The sequence below is a fragment of the Xenopus laevis genome, chromosome 7S, assembly GCF_017654675.1.
Source record: "Xenopus laevis strain J_2021 chromosome 7S, Xenopus_laevis_v10.1, whole genome shotgun sequence".
In the NCBI taxonomy this organism is placed as follows: Eukaryota; Metazoa; Chordata; class Amphibia; order Anura; family Pipidae; genus Xenopus; species Xenopus laevis.
The window spans coordinates 107,201,780-107,221,245 of record NC_054384.1 but is presented as its reverse complement, the minus strand read 5'-3'; the positions used below and the strand labels follow the sequence as shown (position 1 = coordinate 107,221,245).

Genomic DNA, 19,466 nt, shown 5'->3' with positions numbered 1-19,466 from the left:
AGTTTGTACTTGATCCCAACTAAGATATAATTAATCCTTATTGGAAGCAAAACCAGCCTATTGGGTTTATTTAATATTTACATGATTCTCTAGTAGACTTAAGGTATGAAGATCCAAATTACGAAAATATCGATTATCTGGAAAACCCCAGGTCCCGAGGATTCGGGGTTACAGGTCGCATACCTGTACTAGAAACTAATGATGAGTGAATTATTTCACCAGGCATGGATTCGCTGCAACAAAATTGTCGACCAGAGAAATGACTTGAATGCATTCAGAGCGAGGGAAAAAAAAAGTCTTGCGTGTTAAAATTTTTTGCATGCATAAAAAAAAAGGTATGCCTATTATTGAGTGCAATGCGTTTCGCAGATTTTTTCCTGTTTTAAGAATTTTTGCACAGTTTTGCGAATTCTGCAGCAAAGTGAAACGGGACAGATTTACTCATCACTGCTAAAAACACATGGGGTATATTTATCAAGGGTCGAATTTTGAATTGAAAAAACTTCGAAATTCAAATTCAAAAAAACCAACCAAAATTAAGTCAAAGGCTTTTTTTGGTCAATATTCGAATTTGAATCGAAGTTTTTCCCAAAAAACAAAATTTTTAATTTCGAAAATTCACCTCGACCTTTGATGTAACTAATTCAAACCTTGAAGCTAAAATGATGTACAATAGGCAACTGAATCTTCTGGAAGTCCCTCTGCCAGTGCATGAAAGAGGATTAAGGGGCAGATTTATCAAGGGTCAACATTCGAATTAAAAAAGACCAATCAAAATTTATTTTAAAAAAATCAAAGGTTTTTTTTGGCCGAATAGGTCCATTTTCGATCAAATTGGAATCTTATGAATTGAAGGAATAGCGCATTCTATAGAATTCGAAGATTTTCCCAAAAAAAACGATTTCTCAAAGTCCACAAATTGACTCCAAATAGGCTCTAGGAGGTCCCCCAATTGGCTAAATCAGCAATTCGCAGATTTTAGATGGTAAATGGTCGAAGTTGAATTTTTAAAGAGAAATGCAGGTAAATTACTGAGAGCAAACAAAGTAATGTGTCAAGTCTACAGTTTCCTCTGTGCTCAGTCCCCAGCACATATATATATATATTAGCCCTGTGTCATAGCTTAATGCTGTAAAAATGAAAAAGGAAATTATCTTGCATAGATGTTCTCCAACACCCAGTTTACTTCTTCATGTTTTGGAGAATTTTAAGGAGGATACAGCCACACCTTAAAGGGGAACTAAAACCTAAAAATTAATAAGTTTCAGCTTGTCAATAGCAGCAATGATCCAGGACTTCAAACTTGTCACAGGGGGTCACCATCTTGGAAAGTGTCTGTGACACTCACATGCTCAGTGGGCTCTGATTGGCTGTTGAGAAGCTAAGCTTAGGGCTCGTCACTATTATCCAGCAGAAAATGAGCTTCCCTGGCTGTAATATAAGCTGATGCTACAGGTTTGCTGATTATTCAATTCTGATGCTAATTGCACTGGTTTCTGTGCTGCCATGTAGTAATTATCTGTATTAATTACTAATCAGCCTTATATTGTGACATTTCTATTCTATGTGTACTGTTGAGACACAGGTCTTTACTGCTAAAGGGCTGTGGTTGCCTTGGGCTGGTACAGAAGTACAAAACACAATGTACAACATTTCTACCTACTTCTTTAATTAGGCTTTAGTTCTCCTTTAACAGTCACACTCCCTTCCCAGAGACTATTATCCACTGTTACTATAGGCACCATCTCTCCCTACTATACCTGCTATCCCACAGTCACACTCCCTTCCCAGAGACTATTATCCACTGTTACTATAGACACCATCTCTCCCTACTATACCTGCTATCCCACAGTCACACTCCCTTCCCAGAGACTATTATCCACTGTTACTATAGACACCATCTCTCCCTACTATACCTGCTATCCCACATTCACATTCCCTTCCCAGAGACTATTATCCACTTATACTATAGGCACCATCTCTCCCTACTATACCTGCTATCCCACAGTCACACTCCCTTCCCAGAGACTATTATCCACTGTTACTATAGACACCATCTCTCCCTACTATACCTGCTATCCCACAGTCACACTTCCTTCCCAGAGACTATTATCCACTGTTACTATAGGCACCATCTCTCCCTACTATACCTGCTATCCCACAGCCACACTCCCTTCCCAGAGACTATTATCCACTGTTACTATAGACACATCTCTCCCTACTATACCTGCTATCCCACAGTCACACTCCCTTCCCAGAGACTATTATCCACTGTTACTATAGACACCATCTCTCCCTACTATACCTGCTATCCCACAGTAACACTCCCTTCCCAGAGACTATTATCCACTGTTACTATAGGCACCATCTCTCCCTACTATACTTGCTATCCCATAGTCACACTCCCTTCCCAGAGACTATTATCCACTGTTACTATAGGCACCATCTCTCCCTACTATACCTGCTATCCCACAGTCACACTATAAGAGCACTATGCTGAATTAATACAAAATATTGATGTTCAGACAAGCATTTGTTTTTCTATATGAATTATATTTGCTACAATTTGAGGTCTTTCCTTACGATTAAAGCCCAGTATCAGCCTCTTTTGGAAACAATATCTCATATTAATAATATACAAAGAACTCCAGACTGTACATAATGCAGAAAACACTGGAATATGAAAGTAACAGTTTTATATCTCTCTATATAAGCAAAAGACAACCCAACAGAATGAAATACTTACCGACCGATCACATAGAATCACTGACTGATACAAACTGTCTCCCAAGTGAAATGCTGCACAATATGAGGTTGTGTAATGTCCACAAACGAATTTCCCTATAGAGAAGTCTCTCCTCTTCCTTTATTATTGGGTAAAAAGAGATCCTTGACTTCTGCTCATACAGTACAGCATTTGTCAGTTTTATTATAGATTATAATTAGCAACTTAATCTGTCAATTCCAATTGATATGGGTCTGATTTATTAATGTAAGTGTTTCAGTGGTACATGTAGTCAGAACCAGCAGTGCAGTTGCACAGGACAGGCAGATATTGTTTCAATACCAATCATTTTAACAAGTAACTGTTACATGATTTCTAATTGATTTCTGTGGGAAAGGTGCGTAGGTGTAAAAGTGAAGTGCATCATTATTTAACCCTTGCCTTTCCCCGGTGCTAATTAATGTCCCCTTGGCAGGACTTGACTTGAAGGTTGTGGAAGGCAGACTTGTACTTCTCTATAACATTGTATATGTTTCTGTGTACAAAGTGCAAAGTTATACTTTAGATGAAGTTCCTCTTTCATTTGTCTATAAATGATATAAGAGAGTGAATTGTGCCATCGCTATACAGTATGTCCCCAGCACAGGGCGCACAGAATGTCTGGAATTGCTCCACATCCTGCTGATTGGCACAGATTGCTCCACATACAGTATGATCTGCTCTTATGACTCTGATCCTCCACCATGAGTTGAGAAACAAGCTGTTTCCACATATAACCCCTGGAAACATGTGATTCAACTGCTAAAGGGCACAGGGTGCTTTATTAAACAATTAATAACAAGATACTAATGATAAAAGATATACTCATTGCATGCAAGAACTATCCAGTGTAGCCATGGCAACGGACCCAGGGCAAGAAGTCTTTGTGGGCAATTACTATGTTTTTTATGGAGGACCATGGAAGAAAAAGGACCTGAAACATTTTCTTAAATAAGAACTAGCTAAGGTATTTTTCCACTGATTATGATTCAAATCATGTAAAATTAAAGGGTTGATTTACGAACACAAGTGCAAGTGGAATGAGAGTTGCAGAACAAAATGACAACAGAATTTTCACTGTATAAACAATCCCTAGTTGCTAGGAGGGTTTTATATAAGGGAAATATATATAATAGTGATGATGTAGGATCCAGTGGTTCACTCCCTCTGCCGGTGTCCAATATCCGCTCTCCATTGGATGTACCAACCAGAAAATATAAACACAGATGAGGACCAGCGCTAAAAAACGGCTTGAGGGTAGACAAAAGGGGACAAATTGACTAATATAGTGTAGTATTCTGAACAGTACATGTATCCCTTAATATCTTGGAATAAAAACTGAGACTTATCAGGGAACCTGAACATCAGAAGCTGGAACCCACCGGATACTCAGGTGACTTTTTACGATGCCTGTTGGATGCTCTCTTTTGGGCAGTGCTGAAGATTTTGGACCTTTTGTTAAACTTTAGAAAATTGGTCAACCAACGAGTTGATGACAGGAACATCTGAGGGCTGAGTAGAAAATGAAAAGACTCTAGGGTTACAGCCAAAAACAGTAAAAAACTGAGTTTCCCCTATGGACGAGTGAGTGGCATTATTGGAAGAATCAGCATGCTGGAGGTGAAATGAAAGCCTTTTTCAGCGAATTAAAAGCCTCTGTATTTCTAAATTGCCAAAAAACCTTTGGATGGCTGTAATGAAGGAGGTTAAGAACAATCTAGAAAGAGAGAGAGATGAGAGAGAGAGAGAGAGAGAGAGAGAGAGAGAGAGAGAGAGAGATGTTCAACCCTTAGGAGGTACGGAAACTGGAATTACATCAATAGGTCATAAGGCCTGTGCAGAGGCAGGGTTTTTGGACTCTTTTTTAGAGAAGACATTGGCAAAGGAAGAGTAAAAAGGGAGTAACCTTTCAACTGAATTTGCAGCTAGTACATGGGGAAATTCAAAACATAAAGGCTCACAGCTAGCTCCTCAATGTAATCCAAGTATACAGTTGTGTGTGCTTCAACCACCTCATATAAGTTCCTTTCGGTCAGAGTGCCCTGTTAACCAGGGAAGGTCTAGAATCAGGGGGGGGTGTGAGGACAATGGATAACATTTTATTTGCTCAGAATGATTTCCCAGAGACATGATGAGACCTCTAGACTTAGAAGTCACTAATCCATTGCCTAGGGAACTACCATCAATAGCAAACAGCTTGACTGAAGGGACTAGGGGTTCAGTAGGCATACTGTGCTTTAACACAAAGCTGACACCGTAGAAGTTCCCAGCTGACCCAGAATCCAGGAAGGCAGGACTCTCTATGGATCCCTTATCCCAATTTAAGAAGACCGGGATGAGAATTTGAGAAGAAAATTGTTGGGGAATAGAAATGACATGACCCAAACAGGACTCCACAGACTTTTTTAGGTTCTGCTGTTTTCCCAGCTTCTTGGGACAGGCCCTTTATCCCCACAATAAAGACACAGTCCATTAGCCTGATTATGACCCCTCTCTTCAGGAGACAAACAAGTAAAGCCCAACTGCATGGGTTGCTCAGTATTCGAGCGCTGACTTCCAGAATGCGAAACAGTCTATTTCCACAAGCCATCAGGTATCTCAACTCCCAAGGAATGAACTGAATATATTCATAAGGAACTGAAAAGTCCACTTTGCCCAGCATGACCGTGTACTAGAGTTGTTGCATAGCACCAGGGGGTTCTGGAGGAACACCATTTCGTTTATACTATGTACTTTATTTACTGTATATGGCTGAAATGACAATAAAATCCACTTGACTTGACTTGACTTGACTTGAATGGGACAGAAAATAGAGGCTTTGGAGGATCCTAAGTATATGATCCCAGCATCCAGTGTCACTCTTATCTCACTTAAAGGAAAACTATACCCCCAAAATGAACACTTAAGCAACAGATAGTGCATATCATATTAAGTGGCATATTAAAGAATCTTACCAAACTGGAATATATATTTAAGTAAATCTTGCCCTTTTACATCTCTTGCCTTGAGCCACCATTTCGTGATGGTCTGTGTGCTGCCTCAGAGATCACCTGACCAGAAATACTGCAGCTCTAACTGTAACAGGAAGAGATCACCTGACCAGAAATACTGCAGCTCTAACTGTAACAGGAAGAAGTGTGGAAGCAAAAGACACAACTCTGTCTGTTAATTGGCTCATGTGACCTAACATGTATGGTTTGTTGGTATGTTTGTGAGTACAGTGAATCATACGATCCCAGGGTGCGGCCCTTATTTTTTAAAATGGCAATTTTCTATTTATGATTACCCAATGGCACATACTACTAGAAAAGTATATTATTATGAAAATGGTTTATTTACACGAAGCAGGATTTTACACATGAGCTGTTTTATGCAATATCTTTTTATAGAGACTTACATTGTTTGGGGGGTATAGTTTTCCTTTAAAGCAAAAGACTCCCACTGATCTCTACCAATAACCTACTAAGGGCATTGGGTTATTTTACAAGCTATATTTGTTTGCATTGCATGATGTTTTTTATTTTGTCTTTCAGGTCACAGGAAAGATACCAGACAGGGAGTGTGCTGCCCCAGCAGTTATTGTTTTATGATGTTTGAAATGTACATGTTTAATTGCTTATGTTTATATGCATAACCATCGTTACGCCACCTAGTGACCAAAGCTATACTTCAATAAAGAACCTTTGTGCATTCCATGGGGCAAATTCACTAAGATGAGAAGTTGCGCCAGGCGCAACTTTGCCGCGCTTCGCCGCACTTCGCCAGGCGTAGTTTCGCCAGCGCTCCGCAAATTCACTAAAATCCGAAGTTGCGCTCAGGGGTAGCGTAAGGTTGCGAAGTTGCGCTAGTGTTGATTCGCTATGTAAAGCGAAGTTACGCTAGCGAAGGCTAATTTGCATACGGCGCCAAATTCAAATTTCAATGGAGGAACACGTATCTGCACTACAAATGAAAAGAAAACCTTCAAATCATCAAATAAAAATTTTATTTTGCCCTACACATGTGCCCACTGTCTAGGTAAGTTGCCATGAGTCAGGAAATGTAGGGGGGAAGGAGGGGAGCCCCAAAAAAAATTTCGATCTTTTTCAGCCTATCACCCATAATGTAGAAAACACGCCAGCGTTTTTTGGGACTTAGAAAAAATTTTGACTTTTTTTGAAACAATTCCTATCTACTCTATTGCGCTTCGCCTGGTCTGAGGTGGCGAAGGAAGTCTAGCGTAAAAGGTAGCGTTCAGTACACTGCGCGCGTTAGTGAATTTGCGTAGTTACGTCGCTCGCGAAAATTCGCCTGGCGTAAGGGTGCGAAGTAACACTAGCGAAACTACACCAGCGTTCCTTAGTGAATTTGCGCAGTAACGAAAATGCCAAATGCTAGCGAATTAACGCTAGCGTTCGGCGATTCGGCGCTTAGTGAATTTGCCCCCATATGTCTAGAGAGTTCAGCTATCTGGCAAAGATTGCCCTCAGTGGTTGCACTGCCTTCCTAGGATCCCATACCAGTGAGGGTATTATTTTAATAGAAATAATAAACAAACAACCTCAAAAAAGATTTCTGAGACTTTTACCAAAATCTTTATTCCACAAAATAGAGATTTAAGAAATCCATTATTGATTTATTAATGTATCCCTGCCTCAGATATTCCTGAAGACCTCTCTAAACTTAATGCTTCTATTACTGTTACATAAGTAATATAAATAATCAAAATGTAAAATATTAATAAAGCAGGGTACAGGTACAAAATCCTACAGGAGGATACAGTGCTCTTTTTAACTCACTTTTATAAGAAAATCACAATAAAAGAATATATGATAAAAAATATTTTGTCTTCTAGTCATTTATTGCATATCAGGGTAAGGATGCTTCTGGGTAAGGAGGTCTCTGAGGAAGTGAGGTGACACGAAACGCGTCAGACCTAGGACGCTGTTTTTACCGGTGTATCAAGATGTATTAATAAACTAACCTTTTTTACTTATAATTTGGAATTAAGCAATTAAGACCCTGGAGTGCCCTGCTATAAAGATCGGTGTAAGGTAATTTTTTTTGCATAAAACCTATAGACCCATTTTGCTAATTATTTCTGATATTAAAATTTTAGCAAAATGCTAAAGAACAAAAAAAAAACCTCTAATATTGTTTCAAAGTTACTATCGGATAAACCAAATATAATTTATTAAAGGGAGATCTGGGGCTTGTAATATAACAACCTTAAAGTGATGCTGACACTAAAAATTTTACTTCAAAATATGAATCTACATCAAAAGTTACCTATAGGTCATGTTGATCGTTTTTCACTGATAGTTCTGCTTTTGTAAGTAATTGTTACTTAAAAGTTCCTAAACCTGACTGTTTTGGCAACCTGACTGTCCCTTCTCAAACTGTCAGTTAGAGTTTCTAATGCTAACAGACTCCTGCTGCACAAATATGGCAGCCCCTTCACAGGGAAAAAAGGGGGTAAGTAAGGTCATGTAAAAACATCAGGCAAATACTTTTATGGCAAAAGTATAAATAGCATTCAAAGAAAATGATATGATAGATATTAAAAAAGTTTATTTTCTGGTGTCAGTATCTCTTAAATGAAATTGATATTTTAATTTAAAAAGAATTAGATACCTTGTTCATTTATATCAGTTGGTGACGAGAAGACGTTTGATAATGTTTTTTGGTTTCATTTACTCTATTCTCTTAGATGTCTTCACTTTAAGGGGCACATTTACTAAGCTCGAGTGAAGAATTCGAATGGAAAAAAATTCGAAGTTTTTTGATTGATTCGAACGATTGGAAGTAAAAATTGGTCAACTATTCGACCAATCGATAATCGAAGTACTGTCTCTTTAAAAAAACTTTGACTACAAACTTCGCCACTTTAAACCTACCGAGGTGCAATGTTAGCCTATGGGGACCTTCCCCAGCACTTTTCTAAGTTTTATTTGATCAAATAAAAATTCTTTGAACGATCGATTAAAATCGTTGGAATTGTTGGAATCGAATTTGATCGATCGATCAAAGCTTTGTGCTAAAATCCTTAGAATTCAAGGATTTTACATCGAGGGTCGAATTTAAGGGTTTATTAACCCTCGAAATTCGACCCTTGATAAATCTGCTTAATACAATAACTTAATTCTATCCCCTAAGCCCAAATTTTAGTATCTGGAGAAATATCAACTCCTTTTTATTTAAAAATAGGTACTCGACAAGGATGTCCTCTTTACCTTCTTTTATCTAACCTTGCTCTAGAGCCATTACTAAGTTATTTTAAAAATTCAACACTATTCCAAGGAGTTATTATTAATGGCTCAGAAATAAAGTTTTCTGTCTTTGCTGGCAACATGCTAAAGATTCATTATAAAATACTTTTGAATTTAAGTCTTTCGGTTTATTTTGGGATTTACTATAAAGAGATTATGAACATATTTGGTAATTTTGCATGAGAGTCTACCTAAACCGAACATTCAACATACTAACGACAGTCTGAAATATTTGGGTATATAATTTAAAACTTATTTAAAAATATAAAATCTATATGAATGAAATGGATACATCTTCCATTAATCCTTAATGGTAGATCAGCTTTTTACAAAATATAAATTTTTCTCTAATCATCTATTTAATATACTGCTTTTACTTAAACATAGAGACATAAACATAGAGAGACTAAGGAACTAGGTTCTATTGTTATAACATTTCTTTAAAAAGGTCAAAAATAACCCCAGATAAATTAACACAACCAATAAAATGAGGAGCCTTTGCTATTCCCTTTCTAGATACTTTCTGAATTGGTCCTCAGGATTCAGAAAATTCACTAACCTAAATATTGAGTTATTTCTAGAGTCAAAAGAGAATATAATGGAGTTAATTCATAGACCGTGGAAAGTCCAAGCAAAGGAAATTAAACATAACCATCTATATAGAGATACTGTTATCTCATGGAAATTGCAATTTAAATGGCACAAAGCAAATTACCAATATACCCCCTTTCTTCCATTACAAAACACAAATGTCATATATCTGTCCTGGTGTTTGTTTGGAGGAAATGGGGTAAATAAGGAACTGTTTTAATAAACATTAGAACTTAACATGAATGGAAGTGATTTTGATTTTGATGGAAAAGTGATGAAAAATTGCAGTTTTAGTTGCCAATGACATGACTTCATCACATTCGGACTGGGTGTAGTACTTCATGTCAGTCAGTATACAGTATATATTGAAAACAAAACCTTGACCCTATAGGGTCCAACTGCTGTTTCCCCAGTACCATGAGATTTCTTTGAACAAAGTAATCTTTCCACATCAGTTCCTTTCCAAGAGGAATAACGGACAATCCATATAGGCTTTTATATCTGGGATTGATGACTGGTAGATGTTGGTTAGGGTTGCCATCTGTCCGGGTGAAAACTGCCTGTTTGGATTTCCAAATTAGGAAATCTGTAAGTGACATTGAAGTGAATGACATGGCCATCGGCCAATCAATGATCAACACATACTCGGATGTAATCGGTCCTTCCCCAGCCATCAATGACACCCCCCCCGACATCATTGATCCGCCCCTAACGACACCGTCCCCCTGCACAAATTCACATCTTTGAAAAGGCGGCAACCCTAATGTTGATAAATGTTGATACATTATTTACCTTTAGGGGCAGATTTATCAAGGGTCGAATTTTGAAGCAATGGGGTTTTTTTTTGAACTCCCATAACTTCGAAATTCGAATAAAAAAAGACCAACCGAAATCTATTAAAAAAAATCAAAGTTTTTTTTCTGCGGGTGAATAGGGACTCTCATCCTGGGTTGCGTCTGCTGGTTTCTCATATTCATGTACCTGCAAATGTAAGGCCACAAATATATTTACAAAATTTAAATTGAAACGTAGGAATGATATTTCTGATCCCATTAAAAGATTTTAATTTTAGTAACTGGTCTGCTGGGGGTACTCAAAATTATTGTCAACTAATTTTTACTGTCATGGGGGAAAAAAATTTTTTTTTCAAAATGAATCAGTTAATAGTGCTGCTCCAGCAGAATTCTGCACTGAAATCCATTTCTCAAAAGAGCAAACAGATTTTTTTATATTCAATTTAGAAATCTGACATGGGGCTAGACATTTTGTCAATTTCCCAGCTGCCCCAAGTCATGTGACTTGTGCTCTGATAAACTTCAATCAATCTTTACTGCTGTACTGCAAATTGGAGTGATATCACCCCCTCCCTTTTCCCCCCAGCAGCCAAACAACAGAACAATTCGAAGGTAACCAGATAACAGCTCCATAACACAAGATAACAGCTGCCTGGTAGATCTAAGAACAACACTCAATAGTAAAATCCCATGTCTCACTGAGACACATTCAGTTACATCGAGAAGGAAAAACAGCAGCCTGCCAGAAAGCATTTCTCTCCTAAAGTGCAGGCACAAGTCACATGACTGGGGGCAGCTGGGAAATTGACAAAATGTCTAGCCCCATGTCAGATTTCAAAATTGAATATAAAAAAATCTGTTTGCTCTTTTGATAAATGGATTCAGTGCAGAATTCTGCTGGAGTAGCACTATTAACTGATGTGTTTTGAAAAAAACATGTTTTCCGATGACAGTATCCCTTTAAACATTAATGAAAGGAAGAATGGCTGTGTTATTATTGTATAATCTTATTATCCAACCCAATTGTTTTTTCCTGGCTAGCAGGGCTACTCCTTACTCTCCTGCATTGTTACATTTTCTGGAAAAAAAATACTGGCCTTCCTATATATCTTTCTTAATATATGTACTGTATGTAAAGCTTTGTTGTCTAGTTGGTGTGTAGAGTCATATAACAGTTGATAGTAAGTCTGGAAGGTTGAAGCAATAGCATCTGGATCAGATTTGATGCGACCGTCTGAGTGGCTAATTTTATGGATGGAGATTCGTTTGTTATGGGCTTTTAATAAATTTGCCAGCATTCTATCATTCTATTTGTTCGCATATTGATAAAATCTGTGGTTGGTCTCAGGATCAGCTAGTAAACTCTTGTTTAATCTCCAGTTTGGTCGTATAGTAGAGGAGGTCTGTAAATCCAGCATTGTCATCATAAGGTCATGATCTGACCAAGCACAGTGGAGTATTTTGGAGTCCATTATGCTAGAGGCATCCTGATTGTTGATTAGAATATAATCTATCCTGGAGTAACTATGGTGTACATGCGAATAGTATGTATATCCCCTTTTGTTGTCATTAGCATCTCTCCATGAGTCCGTCATGCTATATGTGTGTAGGAGACTCTCAACCCGCTTTGTAATTTTTTTGTGTTTTGTAGTAGCATTCTGTGAGGTCCTATCTAAAGCTGGCCATAGATGCAAAGATCCGATCGTACGAATCATCGTACGATCGGACTTTCCCATCTCCCGAACCGCCACTAACCATTCAGATCAAAGTCTTACCATTCAGATTAGTTAAAGAACAGATCAGCAATGTTCTGCCCCTGACAGCAATCGTACGATATCTATGTCCAACCAAAGCTGGTGACAGTCTCCCACTGAAAATCGTAAGATCGGCAATACACGCAGAGATATTATCGGCAGCGGACAGAAATTTTCTAACCTGTCCGATCGACCAAACGACCGATCTCCGCCAGACGAAAAATGTCGGGACTCTCCACACACAGTCCGAAAATCGTACGAATCCTCGATTCGTAATATCAGATCTTTGCGTCTATGGCCAGCTTAAGGCATAGTTAAAAGATAAGTTAAAGTCTCCTGCCCACACAATTCTCGCTTTTGGGAGGTTTGCTAGCTTATTAAAAATTGTTTCAAAGAAGGGGAGCGGTGAATCATTAGGGGCATAAGTGGAGACAATAGTGTACGGCGTGCCATATAATGTTCCCAAAAGCATAATATATTGACCTTGGTTGTCAAGTATGGTCTTTGTAACGTTAAATGGAAACTTGTTATGTAGAAATATGACTACTCCTCTGTGCTTACTTGTTGTGGAGGAGAGAAAGAACCTAGAGAAATTTTTGCGATAATATTTAGAGAAGGAGGTCAAAGTAAAGTGTGTTTCCTGTAAACACAATACATCTGGTGATAGCCTATTATAAGTCTGAAATGCTGCCCGTCGTTTCGTTGGGGGGTTGAGACCTTGCGTGTAATACAGTAATCTGAGATGGGGACTGGGGGCCGGGGTGGGCGGAGCCCAGATGGTCCCCTATAAAAAAAATTTGTTGTATGGGGCCCCGTGATTTCTAATGGCAGCCCTGCCTATAGCAACCAATTAGCAGGAAGCATTTACTGGTCACTTGCTTAAAAGTACAGCATTGTTTCATGGTATATCTCTGTAAAAGCTACATCACCTGATTCATATTAATGTATTGTGACTCTGTTTCATCATCTGTGGCTTTATTCTTCCTGGATAAACAAAGGTTAATAATAACAATAAAAATAATTAGAATATAGAAATTGGGGAAAACATACATATGAAACATGGATAGTTGATGTGTCTATTGCATGCGATACAGCATTCATTCTGCTGTGGAAATAGATTTGGCCATGTCTTTTGGATTCATCAAGGGGCAGATTTATCAAGGGTCGAAGTGAAATTTCGAATTTTAAATTTGAAAATCGAATTTTGAAATTCAAATATTCTAGGCTTTTACGTGAAATTCGACTAGGTAATAGTCAAAATTCGATTTGAGTTTTTTAAAAATTCGAATTAAATTTTCGAATTTACTGGCCCTTTAACAATTCGAATTAGACTATTCGCCACCTTAAATCTGCCAAATTGCTGTTTTAGCCTATGGTGGATGTCCTGGGATCAATCTGGAGTTGTTTGCTGGCTTCCTGACATTCCATTTTTTTTTTTGAGAAAAAAACTCGAATCGAATTTTAAAACTCGATTCGATTGGTAGAATTTCGAGTTCATGGGAGTTTAAAATAACTCCCATGAACTCTAAATTCGACCCTTGATAAATCTTCCCCTAAATCTGCTTTACTTGCACATGTTCTCCTAGTTATAAAGGCAGAAAGCCCATATATATATTGAAATGCAGTTCTGCCAGAATTGTGCTTAGTACAGGGGAATGGCTGGCATGGTGCTAATTTTGGTTAGTCCAAGGAAGAACCTACTGTATGTTGGCATAGTACTATGCTATCTCTCCGTACAAACTCTTGGTAGCATGGAATGCATGTGTGACTGACAACACTGTATTATTTGGACTAGAATCATTTTTGAGGTTAGCATCCCCCATAAATGGAAGACCCCAGCATTTCAATAAGAGGAAAAAAAGCTACTGACTTACCAGTCTCTGAAGTGGAAACCCACAATGAGGAAGATGATGAGGACAAGCAAGATCCCAAAGCTACATCTTATGTAGTTGACTGTTGAGGTTATACCATCTTTAAACCAAAGGATCAAGAACATAAGCACAAGTGGAAAATTGTATTCACAAGAATACTTATGCACACACTCTCTTCTTGCTTCTTGGACCTAGTACCAATTTGCCTGTTATGATGCATTGCATTTGGCAGTAATAGACAATTGCGGGGGAATGTAATAAAAGTCGGTAACAGAAAAATTATTTGCAATGCGAAAAGGTATTCCTTTGTTCTTGAATGTCAGGAAGGCTACTAACATGTCCAAGTGGATGCCTGGACCTCTCCTGTTGACTTATACATCAACTTGCCAGGTTTTAGGTGGCGATAAGTCGAATTAGAGTTCTTAAAGGGCCAGAGTATGAAAGCATTAAAACTGGAATCAAGTTTGGATAATTCACAATTCGAATAAGAGAGTTTTGACCATAAAAAAATTAGAATGTTTAATTCGACCCTTAAATCTATCCCATTGTAAGTGAAGTTGTTGTGCACTTCCATAGAAGATTCCAGGCATCAATCCCACTGTTATGATGCTTCCAGACAGAACAGAGCTTCATTTGTGGATGGCTTCCTCCAATCAGCTTTGGGAGGAGGCCTTATAAAGTTCCTGTCCCCATCAATTCTTGGCTGAGCAAACAGGTTTCTGCTGTGAGTTGGCTTGTTCCAGCAATCATACGCACTAAAATTATACGTTTACAAGATCACAACACCTAAATAGATTGCTGGAACAGCATACATGGACGAATTTAAGCTGGTAAAACTGCAGTTTATCTGCCTGTGTTTGTGGCCTGACCTACCTGACCGATATCATTTGTGTTTTTTTTAGTTATTTGGTTATTTGGTTGCTAGGGTCCACATTTTCCCAAGCAACCATGCATTGACTTCAGGCCCGGATTTGTGGAAAGGCCACAAAGGCCCGGGCCTAGGGAGGCAGAATTTTAGGAGGGCATGGGGGATTTGCACTGTTTTTAACATTTCCTGTGCACCAATCCCGAGGAACTCATGACCCAATCCTGAGTATTGTACTTGTACACAAAGGAAGGGGAGGGGATGGGGAGCGATGAACGGCAGCGGGCCTAGGGGCACGTGTTTGTAAATCCAGCCCTGATTGACTTGAATAAGAGACTGGAATATGAATAGGAGAGGCCTGAATAGAAAGATGAGTGATATAAAGTAGCAATAACAATATATTTGTAGCCTTATGGAGCCTTATAGGTCAGTGACCCCCATTGGAAAGCTGGAGTCAGAAAAAGGCAAAAAAGGCCAAAAAAATTTAAAATGACAAAAAAAGGCAAAAAAATTTAAAATGATAAAAAATATATAATAATGACCAATTGAAAAGTTGTGTGACACAAGGAGTGACGGGGAAAGGACTATAAGAAACCACCTCCCGACACTGACTGGAGGAAGCCATTCAGCAATGAACCCTTGTCCTGGCTGGAAACATCCTATCACCAACTTCCCGTACTCATATATTAGTTGGGCTTAGACATTTAGGGGCATATTTATCAAGAGTTGAATTTCGATATTGAAAAAACTTTGAAATTCTAATTCAAAAAGACCAACAAAAATGAAGTCGAAGTTTTTTTTTTCGTCGAATAGGTCCGTTTTCCATCTAATAGGTCCGTATTCAGCTGAATTTGAATCGTATGAATCGAAGGTATCGTGCATTCGATCAAATTCAATCCAAAGTTTTTTCCCAAAAATAAACTTTGATTTTTCAAACTCTATCAATTGACTCCAAATAGGTTCTAGGAGGTCCCCCATAGGCTAAAACAGCAATTTGGCAGGTTTTAAATGGCGAATAGTGATGGGAGAATCTGTGGCATTTCGCTTCGCAAATAATTCACGAATTTCCAGCGAAATTCGCTAAACTGCAAAAATTCGCAAAACGAGATAGTATCTGGATGCTTTGTATCGCAGATAAAAATGAATCAACCATATGTTTATGTGAATGAACCTTATATTTACATCATGTAATTGTAATGATTCTGAAATACTATGTAATTTTAATGACTCCGATTAAGAATAGTCATCGTTGTGTTATTAGAATCCAAACAATTTCAAGTACCATGTGAGTATTAGTTTAGTTAAATGAAAAATGAACTCAAAATATAGAGATATGAAAAACTTTTTTAATAAACAAAATAGCACAACGGTGCTAGGCCAACAGATGTATATGTATATAATAAAATTACAGTGGAGGAGGAGAAGGAGGAGCAATGACCCTCTGCAGGGACTCCACAATATCCCTGACCTCCGCAAGTTCCTGCCTGATGGCATTCACTTGGTGGATCAGGGTGACCAGGAGCTCAGTGTGGTCATAACGGGCATTCTCAGTCTGAGTGCCTACACTGAGCCCCTGGTTAGGTGGTGGTGCTGCCTGGTCCGGTGGTGGTGCCCGTTCGGGTAGTGGCGCTGCCCGGTGAGGTGGTGGTGCCTGGTCAGGTGGTGGTGCTGCATTATCATCATCATCAGGATCACCCTGGATCCACTCAGCTGGCAATGAATGAATTTCAGTTTGAGTAACACAGCAATTGCATTTGTACAGTATGAATTATACAGATAAGGTGTCATGTTGTAACTACAGGAAAATTAACTTTATTGTAGTTAAGAAGGGAAACCTACTTATTCAGGTTAAATAAATCTACCAAAATAAATAGGAATCAAGTACAGGGCCAGATTTACATAGTAGGCTCCCCTAGGCCCACTGCAATTAGTCGCCCCTGTCCCCTCCCCTTTATTCGGGCAAATTTTTATCATCTGGACAGGAGCAATGGGGATTGCTGCATGGGAAACTATAGTATCTCCTGTGCATCCCCAGTGTTTCTGAACCAATATGGGTGTGGTTGGGCAGCATGTCGCCCCCTAAAATCCTCCAGCCCTAGGCCCGGGCCTTGGTGGCCTTTCCACAGATCCGAGCCTGATCAAGTGGCTTTATTGTATTTAAGAAGGGAAACCTATTTATTCCGTTTAAATAAATCTATTATAATCTGTTTAAATAATCTCCATTTGACAGCTCATTTACTTGTTATCTAACTTGTCTGCAATTATGTCAGTCAATCAAAGTCAACTGTTCCAATCCTAATTACAGTATTCACTTAAATACATTTTTGCTGTAAAATAGCAAATCATTATAAGATCTTTTCTTTTTAAATAACTCTACCTTCAACCTCCAGTTCTTCAACGAATGCGCTGTGGCGCCTTTTCAAATCAAGTTTGCTATAACGGCGGCGAAATTGATAAATTGACTACTGTAACACTCAAATACATTGATTTTCTAAATAAATTTTGATATTAAGTCACACTATATTTGCTAATTAGGCACTATTAGAAGTAACATTATTCCCCTAGCAATCATGCATTGATTTAAATAAGAGACTGGAATATGAAAAGGAGAGGCCTAAATAGAAAAAAGTAGCAATGACTAACAATACATTTGTAGCCTGACATAGTATTTGCTTTTTAGATGGGGTCAGTGACCCACATTTAAAAGCTGCAAAGAGTCAGAACTCAGAAGAAAAAGGCCCATAATTAAAAATCTAAAAAAAAGAAATAATGAAAACCAAATTAAAAGTTGCTTAGAATTTGCCATACTATTGCATACTAAAAGTTGCCTTAAAGGTGAACCACCCCTTTAAGGGCTTTGCACTGGATCTATGAATACGTTGTGTAAAGTGTTTGGAAACAAAAGATGGCGTGTGTTCTCTTTGAAGGTTATGGACAGCAAACTGGGACAAGACTGCTTGTGAAGTTGAAAGTTGCAAAATAGCAGATGCAGCTGAAAGTGGGATTTAAGATGGACATCATCTAGGAATGAAATTCCTCTTTCCATCCAGCAAACTGTGTTGTCTCGTTTATTTAACTCAAGGACAAAAGCATTCATAGAGGACAAATTCCATCTGAATTATTGCTTCCAGCATGAATTTAAGTAGAGTTTATGGCTATGTTTGCGTCACCCAGGGTTGTCAGGTTGGTTGGTTTCCAGTCAAATTTAGTGTGATGGTGGTTGGGGCCTGTTTGGGCCTCTGTGTAATTTGAATGCCAGAGTCTATTTTGACTCCCAGACCAGACATGGCTTTGGGGCTACCATTAAAACATTTCCCTTACTTTTAAGCTTTGTACACAGTGATAAATGTATATATGCCATGTTTTGCTTTGAAATCAATGGGAAGAGCAATTCAAACCTATGTTTCACTCAGTAACTGCTACACACACATGCCCTCCCTGTATACATTGTTAGAGAACTCCTATCATTTCAAAAGACTGAGGCACAGGACTTTTGGCCACAGTCGTTTCAGGGTTAATAATAGTTTGACTATGAAGATTTTCATTCATCCAGGTCATGGTATATCTAGTATAGGTCAATCTAAAAACAACTGGACTTGCTGAGTAATCAATGAAGACGTTTCACTACTCATCCGAGCAGCTTCTTCAGTTCAACTGACTGGTGTGGGAAGTTCTCGCATATAAACTCTTCCACTAATCCAATCACAATGGCACATTGTAACTCTTCAGAGAGGTCACATCTGAAACTCACAGAGGTGTTGATTCTGTGTAGTTACTGTGATAGGATTATCCAATGTGTCATGTGACTCCTAGATACAGGTGTTACTTGTGAGAGTTGCATGAATGGATGTGTGAAGTGTTCTGAATCCGCCGGGGTACAGATGTTAGAACAGCATTGTATGTAGCAGACATGTGGTGTCAAAGGCCCCCGCCTCTGTTCAGGGATGGTTTCTCCACCTTGACATGAATCGCCTCTTTCACACCTCGTTCAAACCAGCGGTCGTCTTTATCCAAGATTTGAACCTTGCTGTCTTCAAAGGAGTGTCCCTTGTCTTTTAAGTGTAGAAAGACAGCTGAGTTTTGCCCTGTAGAGTTCTCCCTCCTGTGCTGAGCCATTCGCTTGGAGAGCAGTTGTTTTGTCTCCCTAATGTATAGATCTGTGCACTCCTCGCTACACTGGACTCCGTATACCACATTGCTTTGTTTTTCTTTTGGTGTTGGATCCTTTGGGTGTACCAGTTTTTGTCTCAGTGTGTTGCTAGGTTTGAAAAACACAGGGACGAGGTGTTTGTTGACCAGTGGCCAGAACTGGCACAGGTTGCTCTGGAGGTGCTGGCTTGCCCCCTACCAGTGTCCTGTCAGAGCGTGTCTTCAGTGCAGCAGTGTAGTTTCTTCAGATGTCACCTCTTTGAAGAGTTACAATGTGCCATTGTAAATGGATTAGTGGAAGAGTTTATATGCCGAGAACTTCCCACACCAGTCAGTTGTACTGAACAAGCTGCTCGGATGAGTAGTGAAACGTCTTCATTGATTACTCAGCAAGTCCAGTTGTTTTTAGATTGACCTATACTAGATAAAT

At 38.7% G+C, this 19,466-nt stretch overlaps 1 protein-coding gene across 1 annotated transcript in view; it reads right to left on the bottom strand.

Moving 5' to 3' along the window:
* The window catches only part of LOC108705111, a 62,719-nt gene that overhangs the window by 17,439 nt on the left and 25,814 nt on the right, over positions 1-19,466 (bottom strand). Inside the window, exons 8-12 of the mRNA XM_041570654.1 lie at positions 16,297-16,597; positions 14,641-14,777; positions 14,026-14,122; positions 13,081-13,135; positions 12,713-12,791 (exon numbers count right to left, since the gene is read on the bottom strand). Of these exons, the coding sequence (XP_041426588.1) occupies positions 12,713-12,791; positions 13,081-13,135; positions 14,026-14,122; positions 14,641-14,777; positions 16,297-16,597 (669 nt within the window). The remainder of the gene's footprint in view (positions 1-12,712; positions 12,792-13,080; positions 13,136-14,025; positions 14,123-14,640; positions 14,778-16,296; positions 16,598-19,466) is intronic.